This window comes from Epargyreus clarus, unplaced genomic scaffold (genome assembly GCF_041222505.1).
Source record: "Epargyreus clarus isolate Ecla_fem2 unplaced genomic scaffold, WU_Ecla_fem_2.2 ptg000029l, whole genome shotgun sequence".
Taxonomy (NCBI): Eukaryota; Metazoa; Arthropoda; class Insecta; order Lepidoptera; family Hesperiidae; genus Epargyreus; species Epargyreus clarus.
The window spans coordinates 12,077,727-12,098,524 of NW_027332235.1; the positions used below are offsets into that span (position 1 = coordinate 12,077,727).

The 20,798-nt window shown below is 36.5% G+C and overlaps 2 protein-coding genes across 4 annotated transcripts in view; one reads left to right on the forward strand and one right to left on the reverse strand.

Moving 5' to 3' along the window:
• Ndf (Nucleosome-destabilizing factor) overlaps window positions 1-20,798 on the reverse strand; it is an 88,921-nt gene that overhangs the window by 18,791 nt on the left and 49,332 nt on the right. The gene's annotated exons all lie outside the window — the stretch shown is intronic.
• Window positions 976-4,531, forward strand: LOC140754286 (uncharacterized). The gene is made up of 3 exons (XM_073089262.1): window positions 976-1,300; window positions 1,745-2,522; window positions 4,337-4,531. Exons 1-2 carry the CDS (start codon window positions 1,105-1,107, stop codon window positions 2,515-2,517), a joined length of 969 nt encoding a protein of 322 aa, XP_072945363.1. The 5' UTR covers window positions 976-1,104; the 3' UTR covers window positions 2,518-2,522; window positions 4,337-4,531.

Here is a 20,798-nt window from a genome sequence, read left to right on the forward strand (position 1 = left end):
TTTGCCGATTTGGCTAAGATTACCGAGAGATTATAATTATGTAGGTGTATCATATCATAGGCATTAATAATTAATATTTTGATAATGTGTCACGCCCTATCACCAAACAGATTTTAGTTGAAGAATAAATAGACGTTCTGACTGAAAACATACAATATTTATTAAAGTTAAAGCAAAAAATCCCAAACCACTGAACTGGCACGTCCTGGTACGGCTAGCATTCTCATAGCACCTAACTAATAACTCAAAGAAATGGGTTCTGTTATTCAATTTCAGAACACAAAACACCTAACTGTCTCTGCAATGATACCTAGATAGACAGTCAACACTACACTTACAAGAATAATGTGATGTTGAATCCAATCGATGTTCAGTAAGTGGCGCAAGCACTAATCATTAGTAATGGCGCCAGCATTCTAATGTAAAATATCACTTGCGCCGGGAGCCTCATTCATTATCACTACATAGTACAAACAGTCATGAGGAAAATTGTGCAATGTCTGGCAGATAATAATTAAATGGCACTGGTCCTAAACGTACACCATTCGGAGAATTAAATTTTATTTATCATTGAAGATAATATACAAAAAAAAAAACATCCATATAGTTTTCAGAAAAAAACATTTATATAAATAACGATGTGGATGCCAGTTGGCATGCGCTGCCATTCGTAGTACTAAGAGAAGACAATTTTATTTATAGGAATGGCCACCTCTATACAGAACTGGGGTTACAGGTTTTGATGGACGGCAAAGATGGATATCATCAGATGGACTGCAAGCAAGTTATTAAATAACACTGTGATAAAGGCATATTATAAGTGACAGTGCAGTGCATATTGTACTTCACTGCATAGTCTCGAAATGATAATGTTGACTTGTAGTATACCGCATCCGCCAGCCTTGTGTCACGAGTATTCAGAGCTAAAAACCTCGAATTTAAATCATTTAAAACAATATACAACATACTCATAACGCCCCCTACCGATAAATGTCATTATCGTTTTTCGTGCAGCCTGTGTGGTTTACGTTTAATTGATAAATTAAAAAATAAGTAATTTACTGATAATATATTATCAAATAATCGGAAATATCTAGATTAATAATGTCCAAGAGACGTAGGAGTGATATTAGTAAAGAAGAATTTGACCGGAAAATAAGAAAATATGAAAAAAAGATTTTGAAGATGCGTAACAGGCGGCCATTGCGTACGCCGACACCAATTGAGGATGTAATACATTTATCATCCAATGAAGAAATGTCAATCTCAAATAATAAGGACGATAAGGAAGAACAAGAAGGTAATTTTACGCTTATGTATTCGTTTTTTCAGGGTATTTTTTGTTTGTTTTGCGTTCTTATTTTGTTTAGTTATTTAGCAAGAAATAAAGCACGATGTTTTTCATGTAGCTAAGCTTGTCACCTATTTAGGCGATCTTGATTAGTTATTATGGTCAGTCAGTAAATAATATTGACAATGGAGCTATTTAGCCCCTCAATGGTTCTTCACCATACCTAATAGGGTATTTACCTATAAGATAAAACGCTACTATTAAGTAGATGCGGTCATTTCTACGGGATATCAAGAATCCATTATTGATAATTAAATAGGGTTTTTTCTTTTTATCCCCTCTGTATTGGGTATTTACCCATATAACAAGACACTACTATTGAGTAGTATACTAAAGATGGATTGATTATGTATATCACCTAAACCAATTATACAGAAGTAATTATAATTACAGAGGAGACCTTGGATCAAGATATAATTAATATTTTGGGTGACGCTCCCGAGGAATGTAAGTTTGGGCCGTCCATTCACAAGGAGTTGGCATCTAGATGGACTGATGTTATAAGGAATGGTTTGGCAAGAGAAACGAGGGCTGCAATAAAGAAGAAATATCTACCTCCACAAAATTGTAGGACAGCTGCCCCAAGGCTTAATTTGGAAGCTCAAGCGGCAGTCACAGATATTGTAGTTAAGAGGGACAAGGCCATAGCCAATAAGCAAGACCAAGTTGGGTGCGCCCTTGCAGCTCTTGCTAAAGTATTTGGAGAAGTTATTAAGAACAAGGAGAATTTGCAAGCAATTAATCTGATCAACGATGCTGGACGCTTGTTATGTGATCACCAATACCAGGAATCCATGACAAGAAGGAACTTTATTTTGCAAAGTTTGGATCAAACAACTAAAGACGCAGTAAAAGAAACAAAGATCGATGAATGGCTTTTCGGTGAAAGCTTTTCTGAAAAATTAAAAGCTGCAAAAGCTATTAAGAAGTCTGGGCTAGAAATAAGTATAAGCAAGGCGAAGAAACCTCAACAACAGACACAACGAAGGTCTTTAAACTTCAAGGGCCCGGTGATAAATCCATCCAGGAGTCAGAGGTACCCTTACCAAGCCGGGCCACAGAAGTATTTCCAGACTTACAAGAATCCTCGTGCTCAAGTACCAATATCACAGAAGGCTCGGGCTCAATCCAAGGCACCTCTGAGGTCAATCCCCAACCGCAATTGACTCAGGTTAGTCATCCATACTGTGGTCGGTTATTTTATTTTAAAGATCAGTGGGTACGATTAACATCCAACCCTAGAATTTTAAGCTGGATTGACGGCTATAAAATTCCCTTTTTACGGACACCTAAGCAAATTATAGTACCAAAGAATGAGTCATTCTCAGAAAGTGAGGTTTGTAACATAAATAAGTGTTTAAAGAAGCTTCTCATTATTGGTGCCGTAGTTCAGTGTGAGCCATCAGAGGGACAATATTTGTCAAAGATTTTTACAGTTCAAAAACCTGATGGTGGTTGTAGGTTCATATTGAATCTTAAAAGTCTTAATGAATTTGCATATACTGAACATTTTAAACTAGAAGACACTCGCACTCTAATTAAATTATTGTCACCAAATTGTTATATGAGTACTATTGACTTAATGGATGCATATTTTTTAGTACCAATTCATAATGACTTTAGAAAGTTTTTACGTTTTGTTTTTAAAGGAAAATATTATGAATTTAAAGTGCTACCTTTTGGCTTGAACACCGGCCCATATGTTTTTACCAAACTTCTAAAACCTGTAATTCAAAACTTAAGATCAAGAGGTTTTGTCTCCGTTATATATTTAGACGATATTTGGCTTTGTGGCAGATCTTATTTAGAATGTCATAACAATGTGCAAGAGACCATAAAGTTGTTAACAAGTTTAGGATTTATAATTAATTATAAAAAGAGTTCATTGATACCAAAGACAACTGTTAAGTTTCTGGGGTTTTTGATTGACTCGAAAAATTTTTCTATAGCATTGCCACAAGATAAGAGGTTAAAGATTAAAAATACAATACAAGAATTTAATGACTTAAGATATTGTAAAATTAGAGAACTTGCACATTTAACTGGTCTGCTAATCTCAGCATGCCCGGCTATTGATTATGGTTTTTTATATACTAAAGAATTAGAAAGACAAAAGTATTTATATTTGAATAGATTTGATAATAATTATGAGGCGAATATGCCTCTGGTGGACAAACTAAGGGATGATTTTAGTTGGTGGCTGTCACATATTGAGACATCAGTTAATAATATAAGATGTGGTAATTATGCACTCGAAATATTTTCAGACTCATCTCTAACTGGCTGGGGCGCGTCATGTGGTAATGAAAAGGCTGCAGGGTTGTGGAACGAGATTGATAGACAACAAAATATCAATTATTTGGAGTTAAATGCAGCATTTCTTGCATTAAAGGCGTTCACCAATAATCTTCAAAATTGTGAAATTTTATTACGTATTGACAACACTACAGCCATTTCATATATTAACCGCATGGGCGGTGTACAATACCCACATTTAAATTTATTATCAAAACACATATGGAAATATTGTGAGAGCAGGAAATTGTTTGTTTTTGCTTCATACATTAAGTCTTCTCTAAATGTTATTGCTGACAGAGAGTCTAGAAAATTACACGCTGACATTGAATGTAAATTGGGAAATGAATATTTTAATGCAATAGTTTGTTCTTTTGGGGTTCCTCAAATAGATTTATTTGCCAGTCATGCAAATAAGAAATGTGACTTGTATGTTTCTTGGAAATCCGACCCAGATGCTGCTAAGATAGATGCATTTACTTTTTCATGGAAACCATATTATTTTTATGCTTTTCCTCCATTTGTTTTAATAGCAAGGGTGTTGCAAAAAATTATCTCTGAACAGTCGGGGGGAATCTTGGTAGTACCAGACTGGCCAACGCAGCCTTGGTACCCTGTATTTATGAAACTTGTTACTTCAGAAGTGTTGCGTTTTGGTCCTCATGTAAATTTAGTAAAATCTTATTCCAGCAGTCCCCTTTTCTGTCAACGCCTTACCCTGGTTGCCGCGCGCTTGTCCGGGAAGCGTTTTCTCGCCGAGGAATGTCGGACGCTACAATGAACATCATGTTGGCATCTCTGTCTGAAAACACTTTGAAGCAGTACAACTCATATCTGAAACATTGGTTTGAATATTGTGTTAATTTACATACAAATTATTTAGAAGCATCAGTTCCACAGATCTTATCATTCTTGACTAAATTATATGAGAATGGTGCTGTTTACAGCTCTATTAACTGTTGCAGGTCAGCGTTAGCCATTGTTTTAGGTCCTAAGATAAGTAATGATGATAGAGTGACTCGTTTTTAAGAGGTATGTTTAGGCTTCGCCCACCACATCCCAAGTATGATGTTACCTGGGATACATCCACTGTATTAAGTTTTTTAGCGAATAAAGGAGAAAATGGTACACTTTCCTTAGAAGATCTCTCTAAGAAATTGATTACACTTTTGGCCATTATAACTGCTCACAGAGTTCAAACCTTGTCGTTCATTAAATTATCTTATATACAAAGAACTTCAGAGAAGATATACATTAAAATACCTGATCATATTAAGACATCACGTGTAGGTAGCATACAACCTAGCTTATTATTGCCATTTTTTAATAGTAATCCCAATATTTGTCCGGCAAATGCTTTGTTAAGCTACATAGACAAGACTAGTAAGATTAGAAAATGTGATAATTTGTTTATTGCTTTTAAGAAACCTTATAATGCTGTGACCTCACAGACGCTTAGTCGCTGGATTAAGGCAACTTTGGAAAAAAGTGGTATTGACATATCAATATTCTCAGCGCACAGTACGCGACATGCTGCTACGTCGGCAGCTAAGCGTATGGGGGTCAGCATAGACACCATTAGAAGAACAGCCGGATGGAGCAGTTCTTCTAGAGTGTTTGCTCAATTTTATAACAGAGATGTTATGTCTTCTGAGGATTTTTCTGTTATCTTAAGTTCATGTGATTAATAAATGTCTTCATTAATGTTTAAGTACAAATATTTAGACTGATCTAGGTTTAGTTAGAAACTTGTAATAATTAATAAATGTCTTCATTAATGTTTAAGTACAAATATTTAGACTGATCTAGGTTTAGTTAGAAACTTGTAATAATTTGAATTTAAATGTTAGAATAAAACTTGTTTTGATTTGTTTATTTGCTTGTTATTTTACAAATCTCTAAACATCTACAAGTCAACATTATCATTGAAGAGACTATGCAGTGAAGTACAATTAGAAATTAAACGAACTTACCTAAGTGAAGTTCCATTTCAATTGTACGAACTGCATAGTCTCGAAATGATACTATAACCCACCCACCCATACTTATTTACAATAAGTAATACCCTTAATCATCATGTACCCATGTTGTAAAATAATCAAGCCAAAGAACATGCATCTTGTTTGTTTTTCGGGATCTCTGAACTAAATGACATTTATCGGTAGGGGGCGTTATGAGTATGTTGTATATTGTTTTAAATGATTTAAATTCGAGGTTTTTAGCTCTGAATACTCGTGACACAAGGCTGGCGGATGCGGTATACTACAAGTCAACATTATCATTTCGAGACTATGCAGTTCGTACAATTGAAATGGAACTTCACTTAGGTAAGTTCGTTTAATTTCTAATTATAAGTGACGAATGTCAGTCTATGCAATGCTAAAATGAAACTAAGCATTAACTGCGCAAAAAATATGCACATCATGATGAAATACGATACAGTATGGTAGCTCTTGCACAAGTTACTATGTATCGTCTGAATGTGGCATAGCATAAAGTAATTACACAAAACGTAAACCGCCAAGTCTTAAAACAGTTTTTAGGTCACTCGGTACACCGTGTACGATTGTACACGTCAGTACAATGGTACGGGCAAAGTGGAAGTCGGAGCAAAACAATAGGTGGTAGTGTATTGTCGGCTTTGGCTCGTGCATGCGTCATTCCTTGCCCGAGAGTGGTCAGTCTCATAGTACCTCGAACTTTTTTGGTAGCGATTCGATCGAGACTGACAAACAATTGTAGGCTATGATGTTGATGATGATCACCTCTATAAGTAACAAGATTATGAGATAATATTGTTTCATATCAACAACATACACAGAGGCCATATTTTTTGGCAAATCGAAGGATATTCCAATTCTGTGAAAATATCTAAAGTTGTAAGAGATATCAAGACACACTTTTTGAAACAAAATGGCGGTAACAGAAACAAATTAGAAACAGCCTAAAAAATAAAAATTAATAATCATTTCAGAAATATCTGATTTAAAACATGGTTTGTAAATACAACATTCAGCTAATTAAGATTAAATTTAACGCTATAGGTATAGCTATAAGTATTAAAATTAACGCACTAGTCAATTTGAATACTGATAAAAAAAATTGTTATCTTTCATAAGTTTTCAAATTAAAATTTTCAAGTTGACTGCGATTCCACTGATAACCACTACTTTAACTTCGTAAGGACGTAAGCCGCGGCCCGGTGGCCGACTTAAAAGTTATTAGCTATCTCGAGAGATCTTGACAGTATCTGCAGTGGTCTAATTAGACACTCTAATTAGCTTGTAGCCAGTTCAAAGTTCGGTTTAAGTCGAAGTAACAAAAAAGTAAACATATTTTCTATATACCAAAATGTAACTAAGTGTATGCTTTCAGCCTACTCGTATTTAGATCCGTTGGAAGACCTAAAAAAATCCATCAAAATTTATTGCTTTATATACAAGAAACTCCTGTGTAATATTTCTTGATACTAGACGTACCATTTTAGCTTTGCATTGTCTGACAGTAAATTACTGTTATGTTTTAAGTACAATAATACAAGAGATAGTATCTTTAGAACGTGTATCTGTCTATCTACAAAAGCTAATACCGAAAACTCAAAATGCTGTTATCTTATTTGCAGAATTGTTTCCCACGTTCCGCAGTGTATTATGCGAAACGGACCTCGCTGGTATAATATAAACATTTAACAAAAATACACAGAACAAAACAAAATGTACTGAAAACATACAGTGAACCGTTCCAAACATAATACTTGTGTAAGTGAACAAAGCCTATCATGACGTCACCACATAATCGGGGTCGGAAACAATAAGCCCGGGAATAAGCTTTTATCAAAATTTTAACCGTATTGAACAATGAATGTAATGTAGCGTTGGTACATTTTATAAAATTGTTTTTTGCAATAAAAGTAGCAAACGGGCAATCATTTTGAACTGTAGTTAGATGAAACTTTAAGAAGGAATGGAGTTACCATCGCCTTGAGGCATTTCAAACATCAGTGGAGTAACCGATACATTTATCTTTAAATAATAATAATAATAATAATATGATTTATTGCCCCAAACACAAGAAACAAATTATTTACAGACAATAATCAGACATAAATAGAGATACAAAACATAACATACAAAATAATGTCCAACAAAAGCAAACAAAATTAACAATAAATGGAAGGGCAAAGGAAGTGGCTCAGCATTATGCTGGCTCGTGACGTAAGCCCCGAGCAGCGCTGTTTTTCAGCCACTCCTTGCTCCCTCAGGTCTCGTGCGGGAGCTAGTAGCGCTGTTCCCCAATCCCAGCCGACATACAAAAAAAAAACTTATCCATAGTGAATAGACCAGTATACATTGAATAGAAAAAAGAACTTAAATAATTAATTATTTTACTTATATTATATTTTTTTGTGACTCTTGCAAGCATATGTGTTTGTGTGTATATATGTGTGTGTGTGTTTGTGCATGTGGGTGTGGGTGTGGCTGTGTGGTAGTGTTAATGAACTAGTCCGTATGTATGTTTGTGTGTACAGATATTGCATCCTGTAGGGATTACTCACACTTAAGCAAAAAACTCCCTTAGGTGGAAAGACTTCCAATGCGCATGTTTCAAGTTTTCTGCAGCAATCTGTCTCCTTAGTAGCGCTGAACTGTATTTAGCTTTAAAGGATTCTGTACTCATTTTCTTTCTCAACGGCGGTGGTAGATCGTTCCATATACTTGCTGCAGCAAACTTGAAACAGCCTCGATATCGTCTAGAACTGTGTGTAGGAGTTATTAAGAGATTTTGTATATGAGAACGAAGGCTGCGACTGGAAATATCCTTGACCCAATGGAGCTTCTCAAACAAGTATTCGGGCTTTTTGTTCCATATAACTCTATGCACCGTGCAGGCATAGTGCAGCTCTCTCCTGGCACGCATGTTCAGTATACCTTTGCGATTCAGATATGGAGTAATACATTCTCGCTTGGGCACGTTAAAACAATAGCGTATACAGGCATTCTGTACTCTTTGAATTGCTCTCTCTGTGTACGAGTTGATTCTTGGGCCAAATGTAGAACTACAATAAATGAACTGTGAAAGTACTAGGGAATCGCACAGTAACGTCCGTAGCTCCTCTCTGATATAGGGTCTTATCTGGTAAAGTGTTTTAAGTTTGTAAAAGGCAGTTTTTATTCTGTTATTTGTGTACTCTACAAATTTTTGTTCCCCGTCCAAGATCAAACCCAGATTACGTGCACTACTCACTTGCTGCAGAATAACATCATTGATTTTAATTTGTATGTCGTTGTCTAAAGCACTTTTAATTTGCTTTTTCGTTCCCAATACTAAATATTGAGATTTCAATGGATTTAGTACTAGTGAGTTATTCTGAGACCATAAGAGGATACTGTTAAGGTCATCGTTAATTTTTTTAATAGCCATGTGCGTGTTTTTGCTGTCAAAAGAGTAATATAGTTGCGTGTCATCTGCATATAAATGATAATTGCAATGTTGTATGTGTTTAGGCAAGTCTGCAGTGAAAATTGAGAAGAGTATGGGACTTAATATCGAACCTTGAGGAACGCCTCTTTGGAGTGTTACGAGGGAGGAGAAGTTCTTGTTACCATGTTTGTCGTCTGTCACCACCATTTGCTGTCTATTCGTTAAAAAATCACGAAACCAACGGCAGGTGTTCTCTGAGAATCCATATATTTTTAACTTTTTTAGAAGCAGACCCGGGTCCAGGCAGTCAAATGCACGGGAATAGTCGAGTAAGACCATTATGCTACTCATGCCCATATCCGATGCTTCAGTCAGGTCGTCAGTAACATGTAAAAGAGCTGTTTCGGTCCCATGACCTCTGCGGAAACCAGATTGATATTTAGGAATTATATCTTTATTTTCTAGATACTTTAGTACTTGATCTAATACAATCTTTTCTAATATTTTTGATAAGACCGGCAGTATTGATATCGGGCGTAGGTCTTTTAGTTCGCTGACACAAGTTTTTTTTGGAATAGGTTTGATCAGAGCTTTTTTCCAGCAGGATGGAAAAGTGCATGTTTCGATGGACTTATTGAGTATGCTTGTTATGACAGGAAGAGTCACATCAAGGGTCATTTTGATCATTTCTATATTAAGGCTATCATGACCTGCTGCCTTTGTTTTTATTGTATATAGTATTTTTTCAACTTCTGTTTCCGTTGTTGGTTTAAGCTCAAAGACATCGTTTTGCTGAAAGTCATTGATTTTCAAAGGGATCTTGTCTGTGTTTGAAGTGTTAGTTTGTGGCAGTTCCAAAAAGTGTTTATTTAAAATATTTGGGTCATTTAGATGGTCAGGGATAACGTTTGTGTGGGGTGTACATACTTGTGTGGAGTTTTTAATATTTTTCCATAGTAATACAGGGTTTTTAAGATTGCTGTTAATGAAATAATTAAAATAACTCTTACGTTCCCTTTCAATCGTAGCCGTTACGTAGTTTTTGAGGGTTCTATAGTAATTCTTTGAGCTATCCATTTTAGTTTTATGCGCTTTTACGAGTGCTTTGTCCCTTAAACTCATCATAAATTTTACCATTTCCGTGATCCATGGTTTTTGTTTGTCTTTAATAACTAACTTACGCATAGGGGCGTGCATATCAAATAGATTTACAATAAACGAATTAAAAGTATTCACCATTTCATCTACTGTATCTAGAGTATGTATATATTCCCAGGGAATGAGTCTTAGGTTGTCTGCGAATTGATTTAGGTTTATATTGTGTAGTGCTCTATGAAGTTTGAATTGTTTTCCTAATTTTGGTTTTTTAATATCAAAGTCTACAACAACGAGCGCATGATCACTTAAGCTGTGGTTATGTATAACTTCTACTTTTTTACATTTAGAATTCATGTTTGTCATAACAAGGTCTAGAATAGTTTGAGAATTATCCGTAATCCGAGTAGGCTCTTTTATTAATTGCTCCAAACTGTGTTGTTGGCAGAATTGTAGAATTTCTTTGCTTTTATTAGATTGTGTATTGCTCATGTCGATGTTAAAGTCCCCCAAGATACAAGTGAGTTCACAACTAGCCATCAAGTTCATAGATTCACTAAGAGCATCTAGAGATTCCATAAGGCCTACACTCTCCGGTCTATAAGCAGTGCCCAAAGCTAATGTAGACCCGGGAAGCTGCACTTCTAGCCACATTTGTTCCAGCGCGGATGTCGGATGACGTTGTAACTTAGTTTTAATTCCCTCCTTTACATAGAACCCTACTCCACCACCTTTCTTGCCTAGTCTCGGCTTGTGAAGGAATCGGTATTTAGGCAACACAGGTGCAAGAGCCTCCTCCCCCGATTTTAGCCAAGTCTCGTTGATAGCAAGGATGTCTGGTTTGTGGTTAAGTACAGCAATAAAAAGTTCATCTTTACCAGTATTTAAAGATCTTGCATTCAGTAATCCCAATCTCAAACATTTTTTCGTCATGCAAGCCATTGCATAAGCGGTAAGTAAATACTAAAGAAAGTGCAATTTATTAAACGCTTTATGTGTAAGTTAGTATGTGAAAGTGTAGTAGTGTAGTATTTCGGTGTGTATGTGTATGTGTGCGTTGCATGAGTCCTATTTACAGGATATGTTAGACTATAAAAGAGAAAATAACAAAAAGGATAGAAACACGTGTTCAAATATGGCACTTTCCAAAAACCCTTAATAAGTCCGTATCGGTGCGTAAACGGTGTCGCGCTTTGCCTTCGTCCTGACGTGCAAATATGTTGCCCTCGCGGGTCCAAACATATTTATACTGCAGCTCGCGCGCTAGAGTGCGCGCCTTCCGGAACAGGAGCCGGTTGTGTTTGGTCAGCCGCTCATTTATGTATATTGGTCTTGTAGGTTGTGGCAATTTGAGGCCCGTGGTGTTCAGGTCGCGTCGTGTACGCGCGGCTTGTAGTATAGCGTCCTTCGTGGCGCGGCGACTCAGCCGCACGGCGATAGGCCGCGGCCGCGCAGACCCACTGCCCTCCGTAGTTGGCCGCACTGGACCCGCTCGGCCTGCGCTCACGACGTCCTTTTCATCGAGTTCCACGCCGATTTTCTTAGCGATTGAAAGAACTATGTGAACACAGTTTTCACTTGCCACTTCTGAACAGCCAGATATTTCCAGGTCATTAGATAGAAGAGATTGGTCACGCTCTACTATGTCGGCCTGCAACTGCGCAACTACGCTCTCTAATGGTGAAGTTCCCACCGAGCCAGCGTGTCGCGATTCTACTGACTTACTTTCGAGCGAACTGACTCTGGCTTCTAACTGCTCGATTCTAGTGTTTTGGGCTTTAATGGCACCCGTTAAATCGTTGATGGCCTCTCTAATAGCCTCCGTTTGCGTATGTACTAGTTCCCGCATGTATATCTTTAGGTCTTCCACCATTGTGCTATAAGGGCTTCTAGAAATGAACTTGTCGTTGTCATGTGCAGGAGTCACGGTATCTTTGTCATTAAATGAGGGCGTTCGTTGGGACTTGCTACGAAGGGTAACATACTGCTCGTCACTTCTTGAATCTATTGGTGCCGCACACCGGTTGACATCGTATTCTTCTTTTCCATCGACTGGTGATGCTGTGTTGCGAACCGGGGTATTCACATTACACTTCTTTGGCCGCTTACACATACATTCGGGGCATTTCCACAGATCTTTTCGCTCCATTGACTTAAAAGCTTTGCTGCTAACATTCGCGCATTCGATATCATATTTAGCTCTGCACATCGTGCACTGCAAAAAATCCCGTTTTGGTAAGGGGTTGTGACACCCGGCACATTTCAATGGTGTACTCATCTTGTAGTTGTCGATTTTATGGACGTTATAAAAAAAATCTGCTGTTCCTCAAGATACCAAATAAAAACGGGAAAAACTATAAAAATGTGTGCCTTGAATAAATAGTAAAAAAAAAAAAAAAAAAAAAAATCAAAACTTTTGAACTTAGGATTTGAACTTAGCACCCGAAGATTGGTGCGCGCGAAAAATAAGTCTTTGCGCACACTGCACCACGTATGCTTAAGCAATAGTGACGAAAAGTTATGAAGATATTCTTCCGTACTAAGTTATTTACTATGCTTAGCAACAGGGCAATGAATCATTAACGTATTTTTAGCACTGATTCTAATTGTTAACGTTCACCGACACTTTAACACATCAGTTTGCAATCCTTTTTTTAAACAGTAATTGGCATTGTTTTTAGGAAATTTTATCACCAAATTGAAGAGAAACTGTTGCACTACACGTCCATATAACTTTCTTGCAAAAAGTCACAGTATAAACCACTTGTTGCGATTTTTGTTTGAGGACACACACTAAGAACGTCTTAACAGATTCGCGGCGGGCGGGGGGGATTGTAAATAAGATAGCTTCTTATTTTTTCAGAGATTTACAAAATTTATGCCATAGGTGTTTCCGGAAACCTCAATGAAATCGTTTCATAACTTGCAACGAAAACAAGCTACAAAAAGAAGGAACACACAAACCAAGCTGTAGAGGAGGAGGAGGAGGAGTAGTCACAGGTCCAATTAATTTGGATGTAACTTCATCGTTCGGTGAATAAATCATCTAATATTAAGTGATCAATGAAGCATCATAAATACTTGAGGTTCCACTAAAACTACGAAGAATCCCATTTTTTTTAATATTTAGATACATATTAAAACTAAACACCCCTGTCGTGATGTCACAATATCGTATAATTGGAGCAAAATATAAACTGAAAAGGTTTCTTCAAAAGTAATTTCGAAACGCCAGTCCACGCAACTGACGCGAACCGACACAATCAAATTACATCACGCTTAGTTCAGCTATAAAAACAATAACTGTATCATTGATCGTTACTATTGTTTGTAGTTACCTACTTTGTTTGCAGGTTGGTAATAATAAGTTACATTATAACATTTAATGATTTATAAACGATTGAATGTTATATCTTTTCACCGAGAAGGTTGACGCGACGGGTTTTTGAGGGATTTGCAGTTACATCAAAGGAGCGTCAAGATGATGGTATGTAGTCACTGCCGCCGATGGACATATATAACTACATCCATATAAAATACTCTACCCAAAGCCGATCACAGACGCATCGCAAATCCTGAGAACTAAAATGGTCTCACAAATGTAAGTTAGGCGACAACGCACCTTTCCACCAACACTTAAAACTACTTCACACTAGAAATTCGAATCATATTGGTCCTACCACACCTGTCAATGCCACTCAATCCTTCCAACGTAGCGATTTTGTTATTGGTTTGTCAGGCATGGTAATGCTACTCACTGAGCGAGATATGCCTATTATCCTCATCAGTAGCAAGACATGTGTTATTAACTTTATGTAGAACAGGCTAACTTCCCATTTGGTTTTGGCAAGTATACCTTTTTACACTATTTGGTGTTGATTATCGGTGTCAATAAACAGTAGTATAGCATTGTGTGCATTGAGAATTTTTAATTTAACGAATGTTACAAAAAAGTACCGTATGCGCCCAGTTTTTAGTCAACATCAATCACCAAAATAGGATATCCATTTGCGTTGAGGAAAATCAAACAAACAATGCACACATAGGGATGGTCGGAACCGATAAAAAACCGTTGTGCGCAGAGCCAAAAAACAACGACCAATAAACCATTAGAACGTATGACAACGATCGCTCGTGCATTTTCTGGATCGTTTCCATCTGCACATTGTAATATTCGTCTGAATATTTTAGGGTTTGCTGGATATCATTACTTAGACAAATTGTGTTTTAGATGGATTTAGACGAAACGACCGTTAATAGCGCCGCTGTTATAAAATATGTTGCTGCAAACATTTGTTCTGATGCTGTTTGCGTAATTTGGACACATTCGCAGCTCATTTATTTTATTTAAACATAACCCTTGATAATATGAACGCTACGATTCTATCTTACGCAATAGAAATATTTTCAGTACTTATTAAATGATTAGGTACATTGCAGTGTTAGAAAACGACGACTTCATCTCATATTTTTTTTTATAATATAAGGGTAGCAGACGAGCATACAATCTACCTGATGGTAAGTGGCTACTGCCGCCCTATCCTATCTGGGGTTGATTACAGATGTCCATCATCTGTAATCAACCCCAGATAGAATTAGATATTCCTACCTTAGGTCGGCCACAGATGCGCCGCTACCCCTGAGGAATAGGCTGGAACGCCTCGGAAAAGTCTGTCTCCCTTACCACACCCTTCAAGCGCCTAGCACTGCTGTTATTAGGTAGAAATAGGTGTGGCGGTGGTACCGCCGGAGTCGAACCACAAAGGGTTCTACCATCTTCGAATATTCATATAATTATAACTCAAATAGCTTAATTATAATTTTCCAACAACCTAACGCAATAAGCGATCACGCTTACATATTATTGGCTCCAATTGAGAATACTAACATAGCATCACAAAATCATCAGGTTATATGTACATTTAGAGTGGCGCAGCTATTAATTTTAATATTTATAACTCGATAATATAACGCATATTAACATCGCAATATTACGTGACGCAAGCGGCAAGATAATATATTTATACGATTATACGAGTATATGCAAAGGAGCACGGCACGTTGACCGTTGCCTCCATCCATTCACGAAACTGACACATTTTTGGCGCTCGTCCATAGAAAGCAGGATATTATCATTATTTTATCACAGTCAGGTGCGGTCGGCCTTAATCTTTGAAGTGTTACTTCGGAAGTCTCGAATGTGTTTCAAGGTGAACGGAACCATTTAACGCGGTCTGGGCCCGTCTGGGGAAGATAACACACGAGCTAATGTTGAACCTTGATCAAATTATGAGGTCGATTTTTTGTATATTATGTGTAAATATACTTCGAAATCTATTAAGATTAAAGAATCTCTCGACCTATTGATGTGCCACAGACGCGCGCCGGCGCCGTGTGCGTATTATGACGTATGTGTGTGAAATTGGGCTTCTTAGTATGGGAAGAGTAATGTAGAGTTTTGCTTGAATTTCTTATACCATTTTCTAAAGTTGACATACAATCTCAATCTTCAGGCAGCCGAAATATATTATTGTTTGAAATCGTTGAAACCTAACGTTAGTTAGATGGATGATCGATAGTAGATCAACACATGCTCTTCTATGCTTCGGAAATGTTAAGTTACGAAGTATGCTACCATTGGATATCATCCATGAAACTTTCTTAGTGACCCTATTAGTCTGCTGCCATTAGGTATCATTCGTGAAACGTTTTTAGCGACTCTATTGGTGGTTAGTAAACATTTGGTGCGGAAACTAGATTCCAGACCTCTTCCAACGACAGACATAGACTCTTACTAAGGAGAGGGATACAAAATGGATCGCGGCCAAAAGAATAAGAAAGAAAATATCCATACGCAGGCCGCAAAAATGTAGATAAACGTAAAATCGGCAATATCTTGGCAGTCCATTTGAAGGCAGAGGAGACGTTCTTTCACGCCAAAGTTCCGCAATAGGAAGCCGCATTATGCATTTGAATCAGGTTCGAAGCGCATCGCGGTCCGTACTTTTCGTACTAATTTTGTTTTCCGTCCACAGAATTCCAAATGCAGTAAATTACTAGGTTGGAACGGACGTTTTCCTTGAACTAAGGCACGGTGCATTAACATGTATTGCATATTCGAATGCATAGCGCATTTTATGTTTCAAATTGCAATAAATTACTGTAGCTTGCGACTTTGTTCCAAATAATATTCCTACTGAACCTCCAGAACAGAACACGGTTGTTTTTTTGGTATTTAGCGTATACTGTAATATGGTGAATATGTGGATTCAATTCACACATAAGTTTTGCTGTGGGTATCTCATACACTTCGACATACTTAAAAATGACAATTATTATGTTCATAGACGCGCCAACGCAAAACTGATATCTAAATTATCCTTTAACTTGTTTAGGAATCGAACCTGGTGACAACATGGTTACCAAGTTCAAACCCTGCTAAAATGCTTTAGGGGGCTCTACTCTACATATTGCATATAAAGTTACAATCTAATTATTATTTCTTACGTACATACGAGTATAACGGCGGTAACTTGGCAATATAAGCAAGAAAATTAAGATAATAGAAGCTTTATATAGCACCTTGGGGATTAATTTCAAAAATCCTTTCTTAGTTATCCACGTTACGTAAAAAAGTGCTAAGCAACGTTATATATTTTTAACCTAGTTAATCCTATCGTGGGCTGTGAGTTAGTCAGTCTTTAGTTTTAGTATGTAGATAAGTACAGATTTACGACTTTTAGAGATATGCGCCATATTGTTCACGGCATTTTAGTATGTCATAAAATCAACATCAGTTAATATCGTTACTATCATATAATTTATTTCACAATATGCGAATACAGCTCCAATTCAATTTATTGCATTCAAGACTTGAAAAATATCGTTTACGCACATATTTTAAAAGTAAACATAAGATGTTGTAAATACACACTCCTTTAAGATGTTTAGGGTCTTCTTAATCAAATCAAGTCTGTTTAATATTTTCCAATCTACATTTCGTATTATCTTAATGAATAATTGCCCTAATCATTTTGAATCTGAGGAAACCCGGAACAAAGACAATATAACTGATATGATTAAGGATTATCTGCGCGTGCGCACATGCTCATACACACAAATACACACACGTGAATCTATGAACGCTTACAACATATTACCCTTAGTTTAAGGTGTACAAAAATAAATAAATAAATAAACATGCTCAGCGACCATCTTTTCCCACCTACACATTAATTAAGCCATAAATAATTTTAATATTATTATTTATATTGTATCATTTAATAAATACCGAATAAACGGCTTCTTTAGCTCCTCACCGCCAGAGTATCACTTGGTTAATTTAAACTGGCGAATAAAACACAAACAAGTCATTTAACGTTTTATTCGCTGAGGTCAAAACACTTTCAACCTCATTTACATTACATCCGGCTGAGCCGACGTGCAAATAGTGGTGTTATATCACCCCAAATGGATAAGGAGCGGACGACGCTTGCATGTGCAAAAACTATTACAATTGTTACTATGAAGTTATTAACATAATCGTTTTTTGGGCTAGTTGAAAATTTATCTATTTACACAAGTGTAGAAGGGGAAAGGGGAATTATATTTAAAAAGTGAATAGTCCTAGTGACGAACAGTGAATGTGCAGTTTAGTAAGTAATTAATCACTCAATACGAATTCTGACTAATTCTTCTATTCAAATCTGTGTACCTATAATGTAAAAATAATAAATATTTTTTGCACAGATGATTAAGTTTACGACATAAAAACCAAATGAACCGTCCTTAATTAATTTGAGTGTCTATATAGACTACATTTAGCGGACTGAACCAGTGCCGGAGATTTTCATAACCATATGAGAGTTTTAAAACACTAACATGAGCTATTTTTATTTAAAAAATATTAAGGGCTCTCGTGTAAACATAAACGCACCCAAGGACGTGGCGCTTAGAATTCTTCATGGGTGGTATTGAAAAGAAAACTAACACCTAGGCCTATTACTTTTTTATCTCAAAAATGTTGAGGATACCCGCGTAAAACTTAAAACCACGCATATGGTTGCATGTCATTGACAAGGGTGCCTTTTTTTGGAATAACATTAAAGTTGCAAATCAGCATACTGTCCACCTGACTCCAGCTCCGCCTGTAGACATCTGTAACTAGCTCCATATAAATATAAAACAGAGGTTCTACCTGAAGCCGATTACGCATGCGTTGATACTGCAGAGGACTAAGATGGTCACCTCGCATGTACGTCAACAAATTACGATATAATCAGTTCCATATAAGAAACAGGAGAACATATAAAAAGCTCCATTATATGAATCAGGTAGAAACCTGAATCTGATCACGGTTGCGATGCTACTACTGAGGACTGAGATGATCGCCTAACATGTAAGTCAACGAAATACAATACAAGCACGCACACACCTTTTAGGTATACCTTTATAATTACTTTCCATCTAGTCCTAATGAGTCCACAGGTGGTTCGCTCTCGGCGGTGCTCATCCGCGACCGCATAATGGCTATTAGACTAGACGTTAATCAATATGGAGCGATCTCGAGCACCATTACGACAGTCTGTCGCGACAGAACAGTTTGCTTTTTTAATAATGCCCTAAAATCGATTCATTGAACCGGAATATTTGAATCATATAATTAATACTACCATGGACAATTGTAATAAAGTAATAGGAGTCCTGTCTGCAATTTATTACAGGTAACCGCAATCATAAAGTAAAGTCTGAAGCGGTCAGTCATAGTTACTAAATAAGTACACAGTCTCGCAATTATTGCTGCCTAGTCTTATATTAGTTCCCTTATACGTACGATAGAGATGCTGTAATCAGATTGTATAGATTTTAGGTTTCTCCTTCAGAAACACTGACACAAAAAGTAAGGTTAACAATTGTAAGGAATAATGAATATCCAACGTTCATTCAATTCAATCTACCTAAAGCTTTTGTCGAATAAAACAGATATATAAATACTTAAATTTATTTAAAAGGAATGACTAATCCCTTCGGTAGATTAGTCGACTCGACACGCATGACATGCATGAAAAATAAATCTTATCTTTTTACGCAAACTTTAGCACAAAATGTTTCTTATAAACTTTTAGCATTTGTAATGTATCTGAAATTAAAGTAGGTTAACTCCATAAATTGTTATTTCCTTTCCTACCACGTATGTAGCGTTACACGTGGAAAAATAATCTCTTTTCCATTTTATCCGTCGAAACATAATTGGCAGTAATTTTCTTCGTCGGAACCACGTAGGAATCAGTTGTTTTTACATGTTACGTGTACACATAATTAAATTATCAGTTTCCTGGATCAACAGTTTCCTGGATTTGTTTACCGGATAATAGCTGAAAATACGCAATAAACTGATGGAAAACTCTTACGGTGTAGCAGACACTACATGCAGGCTTGGCAGAGGGTTTCGGGTTCAATCCTTAGTCAAACATGTATTTGATTGCTTTAGATATATGTTTTAGGTCTGGGTGCCCGTGTACTTGAAAATGTGTCCACGACGCCCACGACACAGAATCCTTATGTAACGCTTTCATTGTACAAAGCGTAATTATTATCATTATTAATTGAAAGATAATAGCTTTCCCAAACGACCGTTTCAAAAAGCAATTTCAACGATATAAGGAACAGAAAAGAAAAAAATGCAAAATCGGTTTTCAAATGTAACATTAAATTTGCTCACTTGTAAGTGATACGTATACCCACCCTGTTAGTCTTGTAATTGATCCTACTTCGGACATACGAGTAGGTACTAGCTCTAGTTTGCAAAACCTAATAGCGTCCCACGCGGCCGCTCTCGTAGTAAGTGGCAAAAAAGAACCGGCGCTATCGACGTGCGCGGAGATTAACGACCAGTACCGATGTTCTACGTAACTCTAGATATATTGCCTAGGGATGTATGTACCTACTTTTTATTTTTCTTTTCGTTTCACTTCTGTTCACTAATGCGGATTAGACGCCATTTTTATTTAGCTGTCTGAAGCTTCTGGACTTGGATGCCAAATAACAAAGTAATAAATACATAAAAAAATCAGCAATATGTATGTAAGTACAAATCTAGTGCCAGATATTACGTAGCCGTCAAAACAATATTTTGCGAAATGTTTTACAGGATTGGCTAGTGTCAAGCTTACTAATTCAAAGCTAATCTTGACCAGATTGGTATATAGAAACGTCAATTTCTTATCAGTCATAATCATTTTCAAGTAACCGACCAAGTACCTCAAAGAAGTATATTTTATCTTATAAAGGAAATCAATAATAGCGAAGAGAATTTTCTCATTACGAATGGCAAGCAAAAACTACATAAAAAGAAATCGCTAGCATTGTTTAAGATTATTCAAGGAATTCCTTTGTGACGCCGTAGACTGGCTGAAATAGTCAAAACAATACAAAAAATAAACACGTGAACGCGGAATATCTATTAGGTACTAATAGAAAATATTTTTGTTTTAATATATTGGAAATGGAAGAAACTAATAATTTACGTATTTTATTACGAGTGTTATGAATAAGATATATCAATCTTTCTATTCATGTATGTCGCAAGTAGTAATAATCTAAGTTTGTATCAAATCTACAATGAGCTTTCTATAAT